This window comes from Pagrus major, chromosome 4 (genome assembly GCF_040436345.1).
Source record: "Pagrus major chromosome 4, Pma_NU_1.0".
Lineage (NCBI taxonomy): Eukaryota > Metazoa > Chordata > Actinopteri > Spariformes > Sparidae > Pagrus > Pagrus major.
The window spans coordinates 29,159,850-29,183,735 of record NC_133218.1 but is presented as its reverse complement, the minus strand read 5'-3'; the positions used below and the strand labels follow the sequence as shown (position 1 = coordinate 29,183,735).

At 41.2% G+C, this 23,886-nt stretch overlaps 2 protein-coding genes across 2 annotated transcripts in view; one reads left to right on the top strand and one right to left on the bottom strand.

Annotated features, from left to right (window-relative positions):
• Positions 1-6,192, top strand: part of ush2a (Usher syndrome 2A (autosomal recessive, mild)) — a 196,771-nt gene extending 190,579 nt beyond the window's left edge. The window contains exons 83-93 of the mRNA XM_073463862.1: positions 428-520; positions 754-899; positions 1,019-1,137; positions 1,501-1,599; positions 1,692-1,868; positions 2,629-2,712; positions 2,888-3,029; positions 3,147-3,234; positions 4,259-4,327; positions 5,338-5,538; positions 5,958-6,192. Coding sequence (XP_073319963.1) covers positions 428-520; positions 754-899; positions 1,019-1,137; positions 1,501-1,599; positions 1,692-1,868; positions 2,629-2,712; positions 2,888-3,029; positions 3,147-3,234; positions 4,259-4,327; positions 5,338-5,538; positions 5,958-6,047 — 1,308 coding nt within the window. The 3' untranslated portion in view covers positions 6,048-6,192. The remainder of the gene's footprint in view (positions 1-427; positions 521-753; positions 900-1,018; positions 1,138-1,500; positions 1,600-1,691; positions 1,869-2,628; positions 2,713-2,887; positions 3,030-3,146; positions 3,235-4,258; positions 4,328-5,337; positions 5,539-5,957) is intronic.
• A 3,792-nt stretch (positions 6,193-9,984) lies between these two features.
• kctd3 (potassium channel tetramerization domain containing 3) lies at positions 9,985-23,374 on the bottom strand. The gene is made up of 19 exons (XM_073463728.1): positions 23,277-23,374; positions 22,839-22,892; positions 21,505-21,550; positions 20,472-20,545; positions 20,306-20,364; positions 19,534-19,614; positions 19,190-19,348; positions 18,442-18,532; positions 17,852-18,042; positions 17,500-17,615; positions 17,194-17,281; positions 16,776-16,892; positions 16,463-16,633; positions 16,200-16,355; positions 15,801-15,897; positions 15,444-15,637; positions 15,044-15,182; positions 14,718-14,840; positions 9,985-14,210 (listed from the first exon to the last, which is right to left on the bottom strand). Exons 1-19 carry the CDS (start codon positions 23,345-23,347, stop codon positions 13,628-13,630), a joined length of 2,610 nt encoding a protein of 869 aa, XP_073319829.1. The 5' UTR covers positions 23,348-23,374; the 3' UTR covers positions 9,985-13,627.
• Positions 23,375-23,886: the final 512 nt, after the last annotated feature.

Here is a 23,886-nt window from a genome sequence, read left to right as displayed (position 1 = left end):
TCATTTTCTATGATTTTATTTCAAATGTTATACATCTAATTCATCATAAATTAATCTTTGATGCATTAATATCTTGTTATAAACAACACTAACAACATAATTTACCTGTTGGGCCACAGACTAAAAGGACATCTTGAGTTTACCCAATTCTAGCAGTTTGTCTTACTGGTGGTAAGAAGACGCTAGCAGAGCAACACAGTGCAAAAAATAATCAGCAGAAATGTCAGATAAGTCGGACAACCATGTAAAACTATATATCTTTAAATGTCACAGTTATGGCTGAATATGACAACAGAAATAAACAAGTGGGCTACCTGGAAGTCACTGTTGTTGTTAGCAGCACATCACAATGATTCTGTCTGCATGTTTCTGAATACTACGGTCACTCAAAACCTAAACTCACCCCCACACTGTCTCCTTCCTGTAGCTCTCAGAGGGTACATCCAACCAGCAGACACTCCATGGTTTACGTCCTTACACCCAGTACTGGGTAGGAGTAGAGGCCTGCACCTGTTATCAGGTAATAAAACTGTTATATAATCATACATAACGGCTCTGCTTTGGCATGAAAGTGAGTCTAATCTGGTCTTATTTTAAATGTTGTAGGCTCGAATAGTGTTTGGCAATTTGATTTACATTAACTTGTTACCGTCAGGATGATGCATTAGCTCTTTTCATATGTAACTAAGCAACCATTAGTATTTAAGTATTTTTCAAGCAGAGGTACTAGTCTCTGTTTTGAACATTTGGCAGTGCTGTAGTCAGGGTCCACTGAGTGAGCTCCACACCCTGGCTGCCCCTCCAGCCCACCAGCCTCCGCCTCGCCTCGTCACCCTGACCTCCCGCTCTGTTCAGCTGGAATGGGACGAGCCTCTGGCGCCTAATGGAGTGATTGAGAGGTGAGTGGAAGGAAAACAGGAGAAACTATTTGCACATTACTGAGGGAGACAGACTGCATGAACAGATACAGATACCATAATCTCTCCCACTTACTCACTTTCTTTCTCTCTGTTTCCAGCTGTGAGCTACATATCAGATCACCTTGCCCGCAGCCCCTCCAGCCTGTACCCCTCCCTTGCATTGAAGGACCAGTAGAAATCTGCTTCTTCGGCAAAAGGCGGAGCTACAATGTGACAAGTCAGTCTATGTTTATGTCAAGTCAAGATATTTTTGCTTGAGTACCAAAACACTATGCAGTAAGGCATCACTGAAATATCACTTGGAAGTAGAAAGGATAGAATAAGAAAGACGAACAATGACCACAATAATACAATTTAAAAAAGTGTAAAACCAGTTAAGTTCAGAATTATTAGTAGTGAATGACTCATAAATAATACAAAAGCAGGAGATCTATTAAGACTGATGCAAGCACCATGTAAAGGAGGAAGGTATTAGCTTTGTGAATGAGAATAATTAAGATGCACTAAGTGAGTGTTTTCTGTTTTTCTGTCTCTGTGTTGTATGTTCTGTCTAAGTAAACAACTAAACCAATCTGTGCAGGTCTCCAACCGTACTCCACCTATCAGCTGAGAGCTGCCTGCTTCAACAACATGGGCAGCACTGCCTCCAACTGGACAAATGTTACCACACTCAGCGAAGGTAAGTCATTACCACTTCCTCAAACCCTCCCAGCTATCGAGTCTTAAGAAGCATAAAAACACAAGCCCTCCTGTCTGTCTCCCTCCCTCCAGCCCCCCAGTATGTGTCTCCTTTCTCAGTGGACAGTAACCTGACGGTTATCTGGCTGGACTGGGCAGGATCCTTCGCCCTCAACGGCTATCTGAAGGAGTTCAGTGTGACTGAGAGCCAGCTGAGGGTCTATACTGGCTTCTACAGCTATCTCTATATTCCACGCACCTCACAGAAAAGTGAGAGCACACACACACAAAACACACACATACAGATACACTTACACATTCATACACATAAATACGTACTTCTTAGGAGGAATGTCTACTTCTAAAGACAATAGAGCAGCTGCAATTAGATAAATACACACTTTGGCAGGCAGTGTACTTAAAACATATATTTGTAAATTTGTATAAAACTGGTATACACATACCAGTCCTTAATATTGGTACAGTTAGTGATAAAGGATAAAATATTGTTTAAATTAATTTAGCTGACTGCTGCATGGGCCATATGACAAAAAAGGGCAATAAGCTACTAATATAATGAACCTATATCATATTTAAATGTCTGTTAAGGTTTAGTCTGCAAATTTCATCACATTTCTTAATTGATTGGCTGTCAGGTAGATATTGAGGGCAAGCCAGGCCTTTGACTGAGGGAAAGTGCTGATCTGATAAGAATATTTTCCAGAATTGGGAGTTGACGGAGGTTAAGACAGTTGGAGTTTCGACAGGAGAAGCATCCAGAAAATCGTGGCTGGAAAGTAGTTTCCTTCAAATTAGAAGCCCAGAAGTGTGTTTTCTCTCTTACTTTCCAAAGGAAACATCTTTGTTTCTATTTACACATGCATCTCAACCAATCCGATTTCATTTTATGTATGTGTGCAGTCTTACAGTTGGCTAGAAGTTTGATTCAGCATCAACCTTACAGAATAATCTAACTTCATTTCAATGTAAAATATTTTCTTTTTGCTCTCTCTCTCTCTGTTCTTCTTAGCTCTGTCATTTCAGGTGACTTGCACCACGAACAGTGGCAGTGCCAGTACTCCCACCATCAGATATAGTCCTGCCACAGGCCTAGGTAACCCCACACACACAAACACACACACACACTGCGAGAATCAATCCTCATTTCAATTCAGTGAAACTTTATTGGCATGATGTAAATACAGCAAGTACACAAACAAAAACTCTCTTTCTCTCTCTGTGTGTCTTTCTCTCTGTCTCTCTCTCCCTCTCCCTCCCTCCCCCTGCAGGTCCTCCTGAGCCTGAAGACAGTGATAAACAGGGCGTGAGCATGTCGGCAGCACCAGTTTACTCTGAGCTGTGGTTCATCTTGTTGTTGGCCCTGCTGGGTCTGTTTCTGCTCGCCTTACTGCTGGGTCTAGTGCTGCAGAGGTATTCTAATGTAACATGCAGCATGTAAAAGGTTGAAAGCACAACTTAAAAACGGACAATTTCAAGTGAATAAGAGCAAGTACAAAAGGGTGTGAATGTTTTATCTAATTTTCTCAGAGCCCTGAGGAAGAATCCTTCAGCCAGAGAGCGCCCTCCGCTGGTCATGCTACAGAAGACCAGGAAGGCTGGAGGAGAGATGTACATGGTGAGATGATCAGAGGAACAAGCAGCGATAAGAGATGGTTACAAGATGGTTAAACAGGGAGAACACAGAGAGAGAGAGAGACAGAGAGAGGTGGTTGGGTTTACAAAGAAGTAAAAGCAGCTGAAAAGTTAGGCAGCAGAGGAGGGGATGTAACACAAAGGGACAAACAAGACAGTTTTTTTTCTGCAGATTTAAAACATTTTAGAAAAAAACCTGTCTTTGCCCGAGCAGCTGTGTCTTAATATTTGTTCCACTAGAGGGGGCTAAAACAACAACTGGTACTGGAAAGCTGTTCAGTGACTGTTACCAGTGAAGAACCGGTTCAGTTTGAACAATAAGCATAGTGCCACCCACTACTGTTACATGCTTGTAAATCAATCAATCCTTTAAATCTCTTACAAACAATGAGTTGCATAATATGTTAATATATTTTTTGCTTTGATTTGTGCAATGTTTTAATAGAAATGAAACTCCAATGTGAGGTCATTTTTTCATCTATATGTAGTTGTAAGGTCGTGTTTTTATAATCAAGTCCAATTAAAATCTATTTCACAATTGTAAATGAGAATGAGAACAATGGTTTTCATGCTAAATAATAAGTATAATAATAAGTATCTCTCAAGTCACTCATTACCAATATCTACCAATAACTCTGCTACTCAAACATGCATTGTTTTCCATTTTGTTTTCCATTTTTTCAAACATATTATTTTCCAAGTTCATTTAATTTTCTCTTTTCCTCTTTTTCATTCTCCGTCAATCCCTCTTGCTCTATTTTTCCTTCTTTTTTTTTATCTGTCTCACACCCCTCCCTCCAACACTACTTTCTCCATCCTCTCCTCTCTCTCCCCCTGTCTCACCCTCTCCCTCCATCTGTCTCTCTCTCTCTCTCAGAGGTCCTGTCCTGAGTTGTGCTCTAAACATCACTCCAGCTCTGTGCTCCTCCCTGATCGTCCCACAGTAAGCCTTTTTCTCTATATTTACTGTCAAACCCCTAAATGTTTATTTTATTGTCCCCTTGCAGTTTGACACTGTAGCAGACTGTGTTGAGATCAGCAACGTTATACTTAAAAGCTACACTGTGTACACTGAGGTACGGGTTTGTGAACGTGTGTGGGCGCCTTTCTACGCATGTGTGTTTTGTTTGTGTATGCATGCTTTGTGTGTCTGCGTGTTAATGATTATATTACAGTGGCTGGATTACTTGGGTTTGTGATGGTAAGACATTGTTGTACAGTCTCTTTGTCCTTAAATACAGTGCTGACTTTATATGTTCTAATATATTTTATGGGGCCGACCACGAGGTCAGAGTTCAGACATCTGCCACTGAAAACTGTGTCGTACTTTATCCTAATCTTGTACTTCGTTTTATGGCTCAGGCAGGATTGGTTGTCTGTGTGTTTTTGTTGATTCTTGCAAAAATGTAAAAAGAAAAGAAAGAAAGAGAACAACGGACAGAAACTGTTTCAAAAGATGTTACTCAGCCTCTCTCCTGTATGATCCAAGCAGCCAATCTTAGCTGAATAGTGCCCCCTGTTGATCGTTGATATTATGACATATAAGAGTTTTACTTTTGGCAGTGTATTGCAGTGTGTTTACATTATCTTAAACAGTATTATGTTTAAGATAACTAAAAAATAATATTTCCAAGTGTTGTTATTTCCTTTACAAATAGATATTTTTCTGTTCAGAGTTAACAGAATCCCTCTATGCTACCTAGATTTAGTTGATATGTAACAATAATATCCAGGCCAAACAAAGGATACATTTGAGCTTTGAAACATCATATTTTAACTTCCTATGTTTTTTACATGTTTGAAGTTGGTTTGCTACTGATTTTCATTAATTTAATGATCATATGAAAATCATTCTGCAGGTCAGTAGTAAGGTAATGTAATCCATCATGGGGAAAAACAGTTTTTTTCTCTGAATCAAATTTAAGGTTGTCGATGTGATGCAGTGCAGATTTAAAACTACAGCAAACACTAGAACATGGTTAGCAGTGAAATAACATACATATGGTTTGTAATAAATGGGTTCAAACATGTAGAGCACTGGTGCCATCTTTTAATTAACCACCTGACTAACAAATGTATTTTTCAGGGTCTGACAGACACAAAGATAGTCGGCACTAGCTCGCGGTTCAGCCCCATGTCTGTCCTGCGGGTTCCCAGCCAAACAGACCTCAGTCAGGCCTACTCCCAGCATTCCCTGCACCGCAGCATCAGTCAGCTGATTGACAGGAAGTCACTGATGATGGAGGAAGGAAGCTGGGACAACCCGCTGGGACAAGATTCTGGACTGGTGAGGACGGGAATATGCCTATGTTATAAAAGTATTTTTAAATTGCAATTAAAGTACGTTACAGTAATTACAGCACTGACAACACACTATGAAGGTGTGTTTCCTCTGAGGTCAAGCTGTCATTAAGAAGGGTCTGAGAAATCATTTGTGTGAATTTGGAGTTAAGTGAAAGATTTATAGCTTATTTTATGTGACATTACCAGATTTTGCAGATAGTTGTAAACTCTGTCAAATTATTATGTCAAAATGTTCCCCAAAGCAAAGCAGAGCCAGAATAACTAACTAAAGAACTAAAGACAAATGGGGAACAACACAGGTAAGAGTAAGTGTGTCAGAAGGATTGCCTTGAAACAAATGTGCATCGGCATCACTTGCTGTAACTGTTAAACCTCATTGTGATGTCATGTGTTCTCTTTCAGTACGTGGAGGAAGATGAGCTTGTGGACGCCATCAGGGCCTTAAGTTCTGTGAAAAAGGAGCATACCATGTTCACTGACACTCATCTTTAAGATCCCTACATCTAATCAGGTATCACGAGTTTTAAACCAAGACAGTTAAACATTCGTTCCTCGTACTGTCCTAACGAAGGGCTGCCCAAAGTGCGGCCCTCGAGCCAAAGTCGGCCCCTCATGATTCCATTTGGTCTGCCGGATGTTTCTGTGGAAAAAAATACATCAATTAATTGTTATACCATTAACATTTTTGTGAGGTAAAATGCTCCTAAAAGGATCCATAATTATTCATAATTTTTCATAATCTGAGTGACACTTTGTGCAGAAAGTCAGTCAGTTAAGGGAACTTCAGACCCTAGCCTCATTTTGGCATCATAACAATACAATATGTGTTTGCCCACCATTAAATTTTAGTTGTGGCCCTCCAAGGGAAAACACTTGGGCACCTCTGGTCTAACAGGACTGGTCAGTGTGGAAAATTATTAAGATAATTTACATAATATAATGTAATATTGCTCATCTGTTGTGAAAACGTATTTACCATTGATGACCCATAATCACTTGGGACAGTATTGATAATGTTTTAATGATGTTATGCTCAAAGTTTTACTGCAGCATTCATCTTGAACTATATTAAAACAGGTGTTTTTACCCCACTGCATGTACGACCCCGGTAGGGACTAATAATCTTAACCTGAGTAGAGGTATCCAACATCCATGAATAAAGTTCAGATATGGACCCAGTCAGCTGTGATTGTGTAGGTTGTGAGTTATAAAGCTGCAGTATATTGGCTCTATAGCTTTAGTGTGCCCACATCTGGATTGTGATTACACATTATATTATATGTCGAACCGTGCTCAGATTGAGAGTCAGAACATGACTCTCAGCAGACCGACTGAATGTTCTGGGTGTTTTATGATTCACTGTCTCCGCTTGCCAACTGTTGGTAGTTTAGCAGGTTTGCCTCTCACTACTCAGAATCAAACCACTCTAGAAAATAATTCATGTCCAAGGTTTCAGTCGCTGCCTCTTCTGCTTCAACAAGTATTTGTGCCTAGTAAGCTTGAACATTATCAGCAGCAAACGTCCTAGTTGTAATGAGACACATGGCCTTGGTGTTAGTTCAATGACAAAAAATGCCAACTGTTTTTTAACGTGTTAAATGTGGCTGGGAATCACAGATGTGCCGTCTGATTGTTGTGATGTAACTTGAAAGCCCAATCTGAGATTTTTTTTACCTTATCAGTTATGGTTTACTGCTATTTAAATGTAGAAAGAACTGGACAAGATCAAATTAACAGTAATGTAGCTGAATGTCTGGGTAATAATGAAAATAAATCCATGTAATGTCCTGTCTCAGTGTTACAGCAGGAATGAAAACTGTTTTATATTTGATTCAGCAGATTGGGCTTTTAATTTTTAGAAGCTAAACATTTTAGAAACAGTATTTATCAAAACAAGATGTTGAATTTCTGTGTAATGTTGGTTTTTGTGTATAAAATGTATTTTCTTTTTCTTTTTTACACTGGCAGTATTATTTATGATTGTTGTCTAAGAAAGTCTTATTTATAGATGATTCATCGATCATTGTTTGTGTTTTTCTGGGAAATTATAAATAATGGCCAATGGTCAAGAAAATATTCTTTTGGACTCGCGTTTTTACTTTTTCTTCACTTGAAACCTATTTGTCAACCCTGAAATAACTTAACGAGGGTTAACCTAAGCCCAAGGTTTTATAATCCACACTGTCCTTCTACTATCCCCATGTTACATTTCCGTTGAAACATGTGACAAATGTTTACTTTCTAGCATGATGTTTATTTTATCCCTGGGTCCTTTTAGCCTCACGTTTAGTTGATTTTCAGGGGTTAACCCTTAAATCAGGCTAACACTGCTCTGGAGCAGGGCCAGCAAGCCCCAGGGTAAAGTCGGGGTTAGCCCACTTTGGATGTGCCAGGATTGTGCCAGTGTGAATGCTCTCTTAGCCTGCTGCTAACAGCTCCCGTAGCCTGGGGTTTAAAAGGTTAGCCCTGGTCTAAGTGCAGTGTGAAAAGGCCTTAACATTCCTGTGCTGATTTGATTTCCTGATGCTTTCAAAATAAAAGAAGGATCTAAAATCGAAAAATATATTTTGTAAAATCACTCGTCATGCATCCATGTAGTATCAATGTAGGATATCTCAAAAATGAGGGCAGCGCTCCTGTGAGAAACAAATTAAAGACAGCTTGTAGCAGTGTAATATTGTTTTACTTCATTGTGAAGAGAGGAGATGTCAGTATTTAAAAGCAGCAGCTCAAAATTAAAGACACACGAATGTACCAATTTCATGTTCAATGTAGTATCAATGCATGAGGACACAAAAGCATTACAGTGACGAAGGACAACAACTCCACTAGTGATACAAGAGTAGTTGTTCAATGATGAGGTTAATATTGTGCCTCAGTTTAAATATACATTAAACCTGTGGAAATGAAAAGCAAAATGATTTGCGTGTGTGTGTGTGTGTGTGTGTGTGGACAGGAGTGAGGACCGCACTCGGGGACACAACTGAGATATACTGATGCCACTAGATACTTTTCCTGTTAAAGCCAAAAGGCTCAAGCTGAAGACAAAACGCCATTTCAATTGATTCTTTTCTGCTGAGTTAGTAAAACACAGATGTGCCATCAGCTGTACAGAGCTACCACCCAGTCACACGCACACCAACACAAACATACAGAGGGCCGGTATCTCCATCAAAACTATGCAGCAGTAATTTAGTTTTGCTCCTGCGTCCCTTAAGGGAACATCAAGGCAAGTTTGAAATTAACAAACTGGCAGTAACAAGCGTGCCCTCGCTCAAGGACACCAGTCTGACAAGGGCACTTCTAAAACATTCACAGCCACATTCACAGCTATTGTCAGCCATGGAGGGAGGGAGGGAGAGGTTGTGAAAAGAGCTTGTGGAGTGATTGTAAGGGACAGTATGGCCCTGAGCTACACACACACACACACAGAGGGTTTTATTAAACTCATAAATCACGATGACGACAGACGGCGTCTCAGAGAGGGGACTGTCTGAACGGGAAGGTTAGTGAAATGAAAGCGCTGGGGAGACACACACACACACACCTCTGTGAGGCTCAAACAAAACAAAAATTGTGCACCTTGGCAGGTTATCCACACAGGCCAAGCGCTAACAACTCAGCAGTGACTGGCAGCGTTTGTTTCAGCCCATTTGCCCCTTTTACTCAGTCCAGTTTTTAAGGTCAGAATTCAAACTGCTCTCACTACTATAACATCATGAACACCGAGTGTTGATGCTTCGTTTGAATTCATCTTGTCAAAGTTGTTGTCGTCCCAAACACCTAATTTCTTATCAATTAAAACATCTCAGATCCCAAATAATTCGATATGGTTTCAGTTACTTTGATGACATTTGTCTGGAAATCTGGAGTGAAGTTGGTGGTCCTGGAAAAAATTCATTTTGCTCTATACAATGTTTTAAAACATGCCTACCTAGTGTAGTTAAAGGTGCAATATGTAAAAAATGTAGCCACCTCTCGGTTAACAAAACAGATGCATATAACTGCAAATATCTGTTGATAATTTCAGGTAATTTTTGAGTGTTTTCAACTAAAATTCGTACATATTGCACCTTTAAAACATGACAAAAGAAAGGTTAACATTCAAGTCTGCTTTAAGTTTCAGCTTTGAAGGATCTTCTGAAAGAAATTGAATGTTTGCTCTTTTCTTCAAATTAACTACATCGAAATGCAGAAATGACAAAACAGCTTTATTGGTCGCAGCTGATTAAAGGTGCAATATGTAAGAATTAGCAACCTGTTGAATTCACGCTCAAAACAAACAGAGGGCAGCATATCACTGCTAACCGCTAACTGCTGGTAACTGAAGCTGCGGTCAGCTAGTCAGCTCAGTGAGCCAGGCAGAAAAAAATGTACATATTGCACCTTCAACTTCTTAGTCTTCTGAAAGTTCAAATAAGGAAACACGTCCAGTTCTGAGAGCTTTTAGTGAACACAGCAGAGTTTAAATTGCATGAACACAAATGATCGTGGTTCAGTACTGTAAATAATATAACAACATAATGCAGCATTTCAAACATACACAATGTAAAACAATGATGCACAGGGCAGTTTGAACAAACAGATATGTATTCCTTTTAGCTCACTAGCATCTGGCTGTAATATAATGTAAACATAGCCAGAGAGGAACTGAGGGACAGGTCAGGACAGACAAACAGTTATGTGCAGAAATACACTTTAAACTTTATGTTTTTTTATATATAAAATAAACACTAGCAAAGTAACTTTTAATATTAGTCTTAATAGTGCAAGTGCAAATGCAGTTAGGTCCGATAGCATGGTAATATCAACATAGGCATTATATGATTACCAACAATATGTAAAGAACAACAGTGTAAGTATCAACACACATCACACACATCAATGCATCCATGTTAGGATTTTGTTTTGATTATGTAGGTCTACTTTCCGTACAGGTAATTAGCGTATCAAAATGTACATCTTTGTACAGGCAGGGACCACACAGTCAGTTCATTTTTTAATGTCGATATGATAAGCTAATGTGCTAATAAAAACTATGTAGAAAGAGGTTATATAGCTTCAGGATTTGGCAAATTATAATTAAGATTTCAGGACAGTCTTTCGACTTCTTTTCACCTTTTTTTTTTTTCTTTACAGTTGTCCCCTTAATGGTTATAAAAAAAGTACCGTAGATCAAGAGCTGGTCAGGTTTCTTTAACTTAACCAACAGCTAGTGGAAATCTCACAGGGATTCAAACGGCGAAGGTTTAGCTCACACAATCGTAAACTAATTAAGGTCACTGCCATCGAACTTTCAGCTGTCCTTTCAGGCCGTCACAAACAAGGTGCATTGTTTTTGTTTCCTTCAGAGCATACTGTCATATTTTACCGTTTCATGCTTGAGTTGGTTCACCTCAAACTACAAAGAACAAGCTACACATAAAACTTCTCCAGGTGTGGTGAAGAAGGATGGGCTTTCCAGTTTTAATCTACGTCAAGATTATTTACAATTTACAATTTATTATGTAATGCCTATCAATTCAAGTGACCACTCAGGAAATCTAATTTGGCCTGTTGTAAATCTATCATGAGGTGATTCCAGCCGAAGCCAGGAGTGGACAGGTCCGTTAGGTGGCTCCACAATGAGCTCAGTCTCTTCACAAGCCTTTGGTCAAAAATCCTTTTCAAAACACACAGACAGGCTGATAACCGTCGGACACGTTAAATAAGGCACTGCAACAGTCATCCGAAACAAAGCAAGACACATTAAAATCTGTTTCTGAGGGAGTAAAGTGATGTAGTGTAGGTCCTTTTGACTGTTGAGTTGAGTGTAGTTATATTGTGATACTGTAAAAAAATAAAATATAAATAATAATTAGTGTGATCTTGCACAGGCACCACTGTTTTTCTACCTGTCTGAACAGAAATAAAATGATTTCACTCTGTTTAGACATCAAGGACAAGGCCCTATACTCTATATACCACAGAGCATTAAAGGTCCAGTGTGTAGGATTTTCGAGGATTGGCAGAAATAGAATAAAATATAATATTCATAATAATGTTTTCATTCGTGTATAATCACCTGAAACTAATAATGTTTTTGTTACCTTAGAATGAGCCTGTATATCTACAGAGGTAGCGGGTCCTCGTTCACGGAGTCTGCCATGTGTCTACAGTAGCCCAGAATGGACAAACCAAACACTGGCTCGAGAGAGAGGGCCTTTGGAGAGAGGTTTTGCTACTAAATCCTATACACCGGACCTTTAACTAAAAACAGATTCCTGTATAAATGTAGCAAATGTTAATTTGCTGTCACTGTATATGAACGCCATCTTTTAAACGGATCATCTCTAAACTCTGTGTGCCACCAATGTGTTTTATCATTTCTCACAGCGAACGTTTGACTCGTCACAGGAGGAAAAGGTGTATTTGATACTGGCATGTTGGCTCGCTGTCATGGCGAACTGGGACACTTGATGGGACTGAGCCATGACTAACAAAATGTGTTCCTCCTGTGCTTTTTCCTGTCAAAATATTTGATGAGGAGCAAGGAGGCTTTTATGCTACTGTTAGTATAACTTCATAATGCAGTTGGCCTGTAACACCACCATGTACCAACATTAAGTAATCCTGAAGACTGGTTAGCTGTGTTAGTTTGGCTGTTCTGCATCTTAACTCCACTGTTGCATAGTTGTCTTTCAGCTGTTAAACAACAAACACAGAAAGGTTTTACTTCACGCTGTAGCTGCAAAATGACTTCACTGCTTGCTGACTGTTGTTGTGTCTCTGGCTGCAGCATTAGTATTCAAGTAGCTGCCAAGATTGTCGTGAGGCTTAAATGTTTAAGGTAAGTTGAAGTAAAAATTCACTGAACGACGGATTGCACATACTGTCAGAGAGACTTGATGTCATTCTCTCTCTCTCTCTCTATTTGAAAGGGGCTGGTCCTTTTGACAAAACTAGTGCTGAAATAATTTGTCCAATAATTGTTTGATCAATCACCAAAAATGAAAAGCATGCTGGTTTCAGCTTCTCAAATATGAGGATTTGCCCCCTTTTTGTCCTTTTACATAATTGTAAATGTCATATTTTTGTGAGTTTTCTGATAATGAAAAAGCTTAGTGGAAGAGTTCAACTTTCCAAAATTTTCCATGTGGGTTTTGTTCAAAAGCAGATGTTCAAGCGTGTATGCTTGACTAATTTAGGTCCAGTTCTGAACAAAGTCATTCCTACCGGACTACATGCCAATAGAAATATGTTAAATATCTGATAAAAGTACAAGCTGTGCTTTTGTTAATTCCATTTTGCTTCCTCACAAGATAAAGCACTCCTTAGTCAGTTTTTAAAACCCCTTATGTATGACTAGTACTGTGCTGTGCTGTGCTGTGCTTTTCTGCCTTCAGATTCAATCTACACATCAGTGGCCATACACTGCTTCAACCATTGCCCTTGACAATATCCAAAGAGACGTTTGCATGTTCCTTTGGTTTCTGTGTTTGTTAGGATTTCGAGTAAACAAAACCGACACAGGCAGAGAAACCAAATCCAGCAGTTCTCCAGGACTAACTGAGCAGCCATTTTGCTATCAGATTTGTGCCTGAAGGTGCTGATCTCATCACCCTCATCATCTGTTAAGACAACCTGAAGATAGCAGGAGTGCATTAGCATATAGCAGTTGTACCCAGCCAAGTTTCCAGGTATGGTAGAATTTGAAATCTTTGAAAAAAATCAAAAACAAAATGCATTCCTGCCCTGTTAGCGGGATGTTTTGACTGCTGCTTCACATCAGATTTCAGCATAGCAAGCGAACTGAGTAGAGGAGACTCATCCTGAGACACAGACTCATTAAAACATGGGAGCGTCTTGTGTGGAGTCCCAAAAGAAGCTCCTTTATCCAGTTACATCATGACAAACATAGTTAGGGTGGAGTAGAAGCAGTTGAAGTGGTTTCCTGGAGCTGAAGCCACATTCCTCCCCTGCTCTGATATCCAGGCCTCACCTCCCACATGCACCTACAGCACAGGAAGCCTCCACAAGATAACTGCTCTGATTAGGATCAAAAGAAAAAGGCTGGCGGGCACATTGTGCCGTCACAGGCTGCTGTCCTGATTGGACAGCTCGGGGGCCAGCTTCCTGTGTCGCGGTGAGGTGGAGGAAGTCAGTTTGGTCGGGGAGGGGGAGGCGTTGGAAGATGAGTCGCTGCCTCCACCCTCAGATCCGGAGGGGACGGAGGAGAGGTGGGGGACAGGGGGGGCCCTCTTCCTCCCCAGGAAGCCTCCTTCTAGTACCCCCCTTTTTCTCACACCTCCCTCCGCCTTCCCCCCTTCTCCTGGTGATCCCACACTGTCTCCCTCCTCTGGTTGTGGGTGCACCTTTCGCCTAACGTCACCTCCAGGAATTGGGCTGTCGGGAGGTTGTCGCGGAGACTCTGGACCGGCATCTGCCTTCACCCCACAAACACCAGCACTCATCAGAGCTCCAATATTTGAGGCAGAGCTTGAACTGGCTGTTCGGCAAGCCCAGAACTCCATCGCTGAGGCTCTTCTCTCACTGTCCTCGGGCCCAAAGTCGCAGAGCGAACGGCGGGCGTCAGGGGCCTGGCTGGAGCCCTGTGTGGACGTCTGACCTGTGCTGTCCAGGACACCTCGACTCAGGCTGAAGTTCTGGAAGTCTCTACAGAAAGACAGGTGGATGGAGTCAGCTACAGGTGGATAGATAGATGAACAAGCTGTTCAGACATCAGCGTAATTTTACTGTTTCATCATGTTCGCTTTCAGCTGTTTCGGGAGTCGTGTTCGAGAGAAGAAAAATTTCCAACATTTCCAGATTTTGCTGCTTCATGATAAAAGCTTTTAAATAGCAAAATAACAGGATTTTACTGTGGAGGATTTATAGGAAATAGAACATGTTCATCACCAAGTTAGCAGAGCTTTATTTACAGAGGTTCTTCAATAATTCTGCAGGGAGGAGGAGTTTATAGCCACTCCTTTAAACACTAGATAAGAGCAACATTAGTTAGAGACACACCTTCAAGCAGGTAGCCCTGTTGTAATGGAGATGCAAATACCTGCTGCGCTCGGCTGACATGCAAAGTCAAACCCCGTAAAGTTGTGCCTGACATGTGTATGGGAAAGCCCCGTCTGTAATATGGGATATCCAGTGAGACAAATGTTATTTTACCGGTAACTGTGGAAGGACTCAGTTCGTCGAGCTCGGGCCAGCAGGGGGCTCTCTCTGTAGGGTCGCACAGCTCCATAAGTTGCCTGGGTCTCAGGAATGGGCTCCGGGGCCTGTAACTGCAGACTTAAAAGACATGGAAGTGAGTGTGAGACAGGTAAGCAGTTATTGTTTTGTATTAAAACAAATGAGTCCCTATATTAATGTATATTTTCATGTATAAATGTGTGTACAGATGTGTCTGTAGTGACAGTTGTCAGTTGTAGTTGACTGGTTCCTTATGCTGTACGTGTGTCTTTAATGTGTTGTGTGTGGCTTGTCTTTCTAACCTCGAGCAGGACTCTCTGAGGCGTGTGTGGTGCAGAACAGAGGGGGCGGGGCTTATATTTGGTGTAGCACAGCGGGAGGTGCTCAGGTCGCACTGATCCAACAGCTGCAGCAGCTCCTCCTCTGTCGGCCCACCTACATCTATCAAACAGAAGAGAAGATTCAGGACACAACACAGTACCTCACCAAAACAAACTATTACTTTTAATCCCACAAAAGTCTACTGTATATCCTGAATTTTTCTTTTGTACAGTCGGTGAGCAAATCTAGCCACTGACATTCGGTACATTGAAGTTCTTCATCTCTGCTCCCATGAACACACACAATGTTGCCTTCCACATTTCTGTCTCTCCTTCTCTCAACATCCCCTCTTTCCCACCCTATATCTCTCGACTTCCTCACCATCTTTCTTCCTCTCCTCTCCTTTATTAGCGGTATCCATCGCAGTGGTCAGGTCCCACATCTGGATGCTGCCGTTGCCATGACCGGTGAACAGATAGCGTCGAGGTCGCGACCCCATACGACTCGAACCCTCACACTCACGTACCATGAAGGAAGAGATGGTGGTCCCATCCACCGACTGCACTTCACAGATCCTGACAAAACAGGCACACACACAAAGTCAGATGTTACCATGCAGCGTGCAAGCAACCAAAAACACCTCAGTCAAGTAGTAAAGGTCAAACAGAAAAAATTCAGTGAGATGAAGCAGCCAAGATAGATAAGGTGGAAGAGAAAGACAGATAAAGAATATTCTACCTCTTTCCAGTAGATGAGAGCCTCACAAACAGTTTGTTGGTGATGGGAATCACCTTCTGTATGAAAACCTGCTGATCGTCTCTCTCTCCAAATGGACCTGAGAGCAGAAGACACATTCAGTCTGCTATCTTATACTCGTGCGTCCACTTTTCTGTCCCTTTAAGGCCAACTCTTTGATCAAGTTACAGTTAAAGATATGTGACAGATTCATTCAAGTGGCTGATACTTGGTGTTTTCACATAAGGTGAACAGCTGGTAACACACACATTCATATCTGCTCAAAGTGTAGCTGTTATCTACTAAATCTGAATACACAGATAAGATCCTCCTCTTCCTCCTCATAAATGAATCTATTCTTCCCCTATGTTAATCAATATCTTCTGACCTTAACTCTCTCACCTATATCATTCCCAGAGCAGTAGCTCCCATGACTCTCCGTCTCCTCCAGGGACAGTATTTTGAAGGAGGCCAGCGGGGTGGAGCCTGGCTGGGTGGAGATCATTCCTCTGAACCGTGTCACCGTCCATGTCCGGACGTGGTTGTTGTCCGCGCACACTGACACACACAGAAAAACACAAACAACCACACAAGATTTCAATCACAGGTAGACGATGAACAAGAGATGATAACACTCACCCTCCTACCTGTCACACTCTCCTCACCTGATACCAGATGTTTCTCAGACAGCATGATCTTCGTCACCGGGCTCCTGTGCACAGTAAATGTCTGAAAGAGCTGAGGGCCTGATCCCACTGTCTCTGGATGTTGCACAATCACTCTCACCGCACCACTGCTCGTCCCGTATGCTATCTCTATCCAGTTCCCACTCACACCTGACAGCAAAGAGAGGACAGAACAGTTTAATGTCAGGTCAGTAACTACATCCAAAACTGCTGGTTTATATCACAGGAGGTGAAACTGAGGAGGTGAGCAAAGGTAAAACAACAACTAAGAGGGTAAGAAAGGTCTACTGACTGGTTTTAGGTGTGAGGTAGACAGACAGTGCAGTGATAGCGTCATTTGAAGGATCGTGATAAAGCTCTGTCACTAGAAGATCATTATCCTTCATCCTCAGTGGAAACTTTTGCATGTCTGAAAAGAAGAAGACAAAAAAGTTTATGTCAGGATTGTTTTTTTTTTTTAAGATCCAGATCCAATATCCAATCCTCTTATTGACTGAGAATCCTTTAGAGCAAAACTACTAAGTCTCTAATGCGCTTTTGTAAACATTGTATAAGCGATAATCATGCAAAGTTGTCACAAAAATATCTTTGAACATATAAACAGCTGGCCATTTTGCCAAACCAAGTACTTTCATTCATCTTCCCTAACATTCTGTTAGACTGAAGATAGGTCCCCCTGTGTATGTACATGTGTGTAAGCGTGTGTGTACCTATGTAGTAGATAGAGCCATTGTTGCAGCCCAGTAGTAGAAAGGATCCTGCTGTGTCACAACTGGTGATAGGAACCACATCTTGAACCTAACATATACACAAAAACAAGATACAGTCACAGCCAGTACAGTGTTATTTCGTGTTGTCTCTTAGTTGAAAAACACACACACTGTACATTCAATGAACTGATAAATACAAGCACACAGAACACAAATATCTAGTGATTGATGCTCCATAACCGGTTCACTCACTAATTAAACAGTAAAACATAAATTAGGAGGAGAACCACACTCACGCCCTCTTACCTGCCAGTGCTGTGTGACGGCATTCCACACCCCAACCTTCCCTGTATGACTCGTAGCCACCAGCTGGTTCCCAATGAAGAAGAGGTCGTCCACGGGTACACCGAGACTGAATACACCTGAGTTGGTGTGGAGAGGTAGACGTTACTGTAAACTGGGGTGAAGAGTGAGGGCTGAGTCACAGACATTACAGGAAGTCAAAGGGGTCACAAAAAATTGATGAAATTATATTTTCTTTTTAAAACTTTTCATCGCTGAATTTTTTTTTTACCCAAATATTTCACAGTAATATGGTCACAATTCTCAAAATCCAGTAGGTTCAGTAGGGCCCCCCCATAAGTGACTCTCTGTTTACCGATCTCATTGCCACTGCCTCCATCTTGGATGCTCCAGAGGATGATACTGCTCTCCGAGGCGGCAGCCACCATCTTGTCCTTGTCTCCATGCGGGCCGCCGACCACCTTGGCGTTAAGCGCGATGCGTTCAATGGTCCAGTCAAGGTAGGGGGAGGAAAACACCTGCTGCCATCCAGAAGATTCCTTTATTCTGTAGCGAGATCACACACAGGAAATAAGTTGCCGGCACCTATTTTGACTTGCATACATTCAATTCCACGTAGAGATCACATGTTTAAATATCCACAATATATAACAATGTTGTAAAATAGATTTTACTTCTCCGTTATTAAACCAAATAACACATTGTTCTTAGTTTGTCAGCTTGTGATACTAAAAATAAAGTTCATTATTTTGACTGAACATGTATAGAACCAAAGATGACAGCTAGTGTATAGGTACAGAGAACGATCAAAGAGCATTGCATGAGAAATGTGAGACACAACAGATAACGACTCCACCTTCATTAATAATTTAATGTCTCCCCCTGATGAACTATAGAGTGAGTGGATGAGAAATGTTTTAAGCAGCCGTGTTGTGGCAGTGTTACCTGTAGCAGATGACAAAATGTGCATAAGCTGCTACAATCCAGTTGTGGTGTCCTGCTATAATCAGCACCTTCCTGGGGTCAACCACAGGACCTGCACACACAGAACACAAACAAACACACCGCTTTTATAGCCTGATAATCAGACTGAATATACACTTTTCACTTTTCATTATTTGTCATTATCTGAATCCTAGAATAAAATGGAAATGCGGGCAGCAATTTAAAGGCATAGAACCAGGCAGGGATCAATGATTTTTATTTAAAACTACTGTATGATATTAAACACAGACACTGAATTCTTCTCCATCACCGGACACATACACTCTTTGTCCACTATATTCTCTGATGTCATCCTTAACAGAGATCAGGCCGATGCGAAACTAGGCTACCTCAGTCAGCGCACTAAAAGGATATGTCAGGTCACATTAGCTCCAGCAGTCACGCACGCTCACAGAAACATGCACACACAGATGTGAATAAGCATAAACAGCACATATATTCAACTCTCCTACTGACACACATATACAGATGTGACACACATATGAACATGTAGAAACATACACAAACACAGACATAACTAACCAGTATTCATGCAGGCAGAAGGCAGACAGTGCAGCAGGTTCACTGTCAAAATAAGAGTCATTTCTACATTTACTGTTGGCTTTTTTATGCTAAGATGAAGCTTACACTGAGATGGATTTCTTGCACTTGCTGGACACACTCTATAAGGCGGCTCTGGGTTACTCACCCAGTTTGTGGTTGTCGTCTGTTCCGGGTGGGCCAGTGAGGGATGGGTGAGGAGGGGGACCAACTCGGGTGAAGCCCTCTGCTCCACTTGGACCCGGCCGCTCATCAGAGGAGGAGCCAGAGGCTGCTGGGGCAGGATTTGACTTTCGGGCAGGGATGGCTGTCAGGGAAAGATACACTGGGATTATTTAATAGACATTTCTTCAGATATGTATTTTTTAGAGCGTTCTGTGACTTCAAAACAGATCATTTCCTGCCTAAAAAATTGTTTATGAAGCATAAGTTCAATATGCTGTTTCCAGTTACGATCATTTGTTTACTCTATTTTCAGTTTCATGTATTTACCTGGGGGCGGCAGGTAACCATGGAAGAGAACACTACCGCATGATGAGCGGTCCAGTTCCTCACACAGAAGCAGGCGCCGTACTGCACACAAACACACACATAAAACCAGCAGTGAGCCCATGAAGACCAGGGTAACACTTTAGCAACATTTAGCTGCTGTAAAACCGAAAAAAGGTAACACTCAGGAAAATATAATGGATTATTGTATTATCAGAAACTAATTGATAGTAACTAATAATTCCTTCATTTATGGAAATTAGAATAAATCATCCTTTTCTTCTATGGTATTTTTACAAAGTTAATGAGAAATTACGCATGACTAATTAGATTAGAGCAGGCCACTGTACTTTGCATTGTGAACATTAGGATTTTTAGCAGGTGATCAGTTCTCACAAAAGGTAACTTTCCCATTCAACTACACAGACAATGCAGGGAAGTTACAAACACTGAAACAGGAAGTAAAACAACATTAGAGCACATGGAACTAGCGGTAATAAGGTCCTGACCTCACTCAAGTGTTTGAAGCCAAAACAACACTTGACATTACAGGACAACACTTCAATTGTCAAAAAAACCCACATTCACTGCTGGTATACAATACTCTGTGATATATGTACTGACTGCTGACAAATCTTGTGATTTGGCTTCAGGACAAAGTTGATATAGAGCAGGTGCATTAAGAGGTTTCTATTATGTTTATACATGTCACTATTTGTGCTCCGAACAAGGCTGCCACTTCCATTTCCTCCAAAACCTCTGTACAGCAACACACCTAAAGGAGTTATCCCGTAAAACTCTGCTTCATGTCGCAGGATGCTGATGTTGACACCCCTACAGAGAAAAAAAAGCAGCACAGGTATTCTAGTTACAACATAACATAATGTATTGATAAAATAAACAATCAGGGGTTTATTCTGAATGGTGTCACTAGTTCTTACCGAAGGTCCAACTCTTTGGTTCGCAGGAAATTCAAGATTGGTGCAAAAGCTGTCGGGTCTCTGTCAATAAATATCTGCAAGTGGAGGGACAAAATATTATGATGCAAATGTAGGGTTTAATCAACCATTAAAAGAAAAGTGATTGGTTACCATTCAAGTTGTTTGGAAAAAAACATACATAAACACAACACGAGCAGTGAGAGGAACGGTAAAAAAAAAAAAAAAAAAAAGTGTTGACATAAAATTACTAAGCGACAATTCAGTTAAACCCAAACAATTCAAGTTGTAAAATACCATAAAAAGGTACCAAACATCAGCTTGCTCCAGCCTGTAAAATGTAAGGATTTGCTGCTTTTCTCTCTAAATTGAATAGCTGTGGCCTTGGGCTGTTTCACTGCTTTTGGAAATTTCTTAGGCTTTGCAAGTGGTTGAAAAATAACTGACAGTTTAAGTGCTGAGGGTGACTGCACTAAAACAAAGTTTACTTTGTTTCATAAGTCATATTACAGATATTAATCTTCCACAGCCACAAATAGATACATTACCTCATTGTCACAAATCAGGCAAACAGCATGATGCATGATGTGAAAATAATATTAAAAAAAGGTGTTTTTCCTTTTACTTCCTTTCAAAACAAATGCATGTGTTAGCCAGATCAAGATCTTTAGACTCGAAGCGGTGGTGCTCATACCGCTTTTGTCCACAGGGGCCGCCACAATCAACAAAATTGAAAGCTCCTTGTAGCTGCTTTAAATAAAATTAATCGTAGCCCTACACAAAACAGGGCATCATCTAACAATAGGCAAGTGGATTAAACTGAATGATGAAACAATGATGGTGGGGGAGGACCACTTTCATTTGTCTAATATGGTCTCAAACGGTGTAATGTCATATCTAAATTATGTTTATGTCATCTTAGGGTCATGAGTCATATTTTAGTGAGCTGCAGCACAACATGAGAAATGACAAATGTCCTATCAGCTATCATCATTCTGTACTCATTTTCACATAAGAAGCAACAAAAGCTACTCACAGCTCCAGTTTCATCCCGAAGAGTTGATATCCTTCCACTCAGCAAACTGAAACACACAGAGAGAGACAGAGAGAGAGCTCTAGTTAACCTAAGCACTTCTCCATTTCCACTTACCAGCAGTGTTTCCACTACCTGAATTACACTTATTATTTGCACAGCAGCAAATACTCCTACCTGTTGACTCTGACTCTCTACAGATTGGTGCAGCATCAGCATGTGTTTCAAGTGTGTATGATAAATGACTTAATATTGACTGCATACTGCAGACAGCTGGGGGCAGAGAGGCTGACAGACAGACAGGCAGGCAGACAGGTGCACTGGCAGACAGTCTGACAGGCATTTAGCACTATTCGGTCAGCTGTTGTCAAACTGTGAGCTCAGTCCAGTATTTGAGTTTGTTACGACTGTGGTATTTGCCCAGCCCAAATCAGCTGTTTCACTTTAACAGCGATTTCCTCCTTTCACACCTAAATAACAAACTAGAATCACGCACCCAGGTATGATAAAACATCCATACATTGCTATGATTGTTTCCACATGCCCAAAAATCTTAAAACAAGAGATGACCGTCACAGTGTCAACTAATTCTGAACATCGGATGACTTTAAGATCAGACTTAAGCCTCTCTAAAACAACAAACAAAAGACACAACATGTGTAAAAGTTTCACAGCTGACTTGATTTCCGATCTTCTTCCACTGATAGTGGACTGTAACTGTAATCCCCTGACTGTAACTGTAATCCCCTGACTGTAACTGTAATCCCCTGACATTTTCCATCACCAGAATGGCAGCAGTAAGAAGCAAGACAGACACAAGTTAATGGAACATCCCTACTTAACATTAATTATGCAATACGAATTTTGTTTCACTCAGCTGCGACTGCCCCGTAGCACGCTCACTGAGTCTATGACCCGTTTCTGGTACAAATCCTACATGCTGTAGTAATAGTAGTACAGTTTAATTAGCCATATCTCATGGGGAATCTACAGAAGTTAAAATTACCATCAGAGTGCCTTTGTTAGGCTGGTTTAACAGCCTTCATGTGTATTAATATGTACATTGTGGTTGCAGAGACACGTTCAGTTCCATTTTCGCAATACAAAGTCTTTATAATACATACTCTAACACTGCACGTATGCACGTATGAAATATCTATTCTGGTCAATCTGCTAGATGACACAGTAATACCAACATTTCACAATGCAACCTGAATAGCATTCATGGGACTTCTCATTAGTTGACCATGCAGAGATGAAGTGGAACACTCCAGGTATCTCCAATTCATCACCTGCTTTTTAATAAAAGAGTCTAAAGACGAGAACATCTAACCAACCTTGAGAAGAAAGAGTCTGGGATCCACATCAGAGTCTGTCTGGAGGTGCTGAACCTGCAGCATAAAGACACAACAGCACATGTATTACTGACACCGGAAAATGTAGGGTCAGTGCACTTGTGAGCATGAAAATGGTGGCTGGTGGATGATTTGCTGACCAAGAGGCAGCCCATTCATGGTACAGTGTGTCCAGTTTATTTTATCAAGAAACCCCAGTAAGTGTGTGTGTGGGAGACAGAGACAGAGAGAGAGAGTGGAAGAAAGTGTGTAAGAAAAAGAATAAAGATTCATCTACAAAACCTTGAGTGTTGTATATACTTCAGCTACATCCATGGCTGCTTGGCCATGTAGATATCATCATACACGTACGTAGCCAGAGCTCAAATTTCCCAAATGATGACCATCATCTGTCGAGTTGTCCCTGTTGACGAAGCTTACCTCGTCCCGCCGACGTTTAGCTGGATGATATCTCCCATCCCAGTCGTTAAATTGTTACCATTCGTAGCCATGATGACTGAACAGACGGGCTTGCGGTACGGAGAACTAACTGTTCCGTTATAGCCGTGGCTGTCACGAAAGCTAGCTTGCTAACGCTCCTCTCCCCAGCTCAGCCGATGTCCCGACTCCCCAGCCTCACAACCTCTCCCTCGACCCACCTTCCATAAAATATCCGCTATATACGACCTATGCGGACGGCTTCGGTGTCGTCGAGTCTCCGCATAGCGAGCGAAGAGAGACAGGGGGGCTTTTTTTTTTTTTTTTAATCCACAAGACAGCCACACAATAATGTCTTTATCTTCCAGCGGGCTTGTTTGCATCACCGCCTCGCATGTAACTAATCGTGGATAACATCTTGCGCAGAATATTAGCAACGTGAAACAGCTGTACAAACCGTCTACAAGCGGGGCGAGAGCGTTCACCTCCGGGCACTTCCGTTTTCGCTTAAACCACGAAGAGTGGACCCCTGAACTCTTCCTCGTCTGAAAAAGATTATTGATGAAGCCTAACAGCATATTATTAATGGGTGTAGTGAGTTACTGAAAATTTT

Bases quoted from the DNA above. Each gene is read 5' to 3' on its own strand.
- kctd3 (XM_073463728.1), bottom strand. From the start codon at position 23,347: ATGGCTACGAATGGTAACAATTTAACGACTGGGATGGGAGATATCATC. The intron at 16,634-16,775 runs GTCAGTAGACCT...CTTTGCTGTCAG, and splicing joins CTACCTCACACCTAAAACCA to GTGTGAGTGGGAACTGGATA. The intron at 15,898-16,199 runs GTGAGAGAGTTA...TTCTGCTCTCAG, and splicing joins CTGCTCTGGGAATGATATAG to GTCCATTTGGAGAGAGAGAC.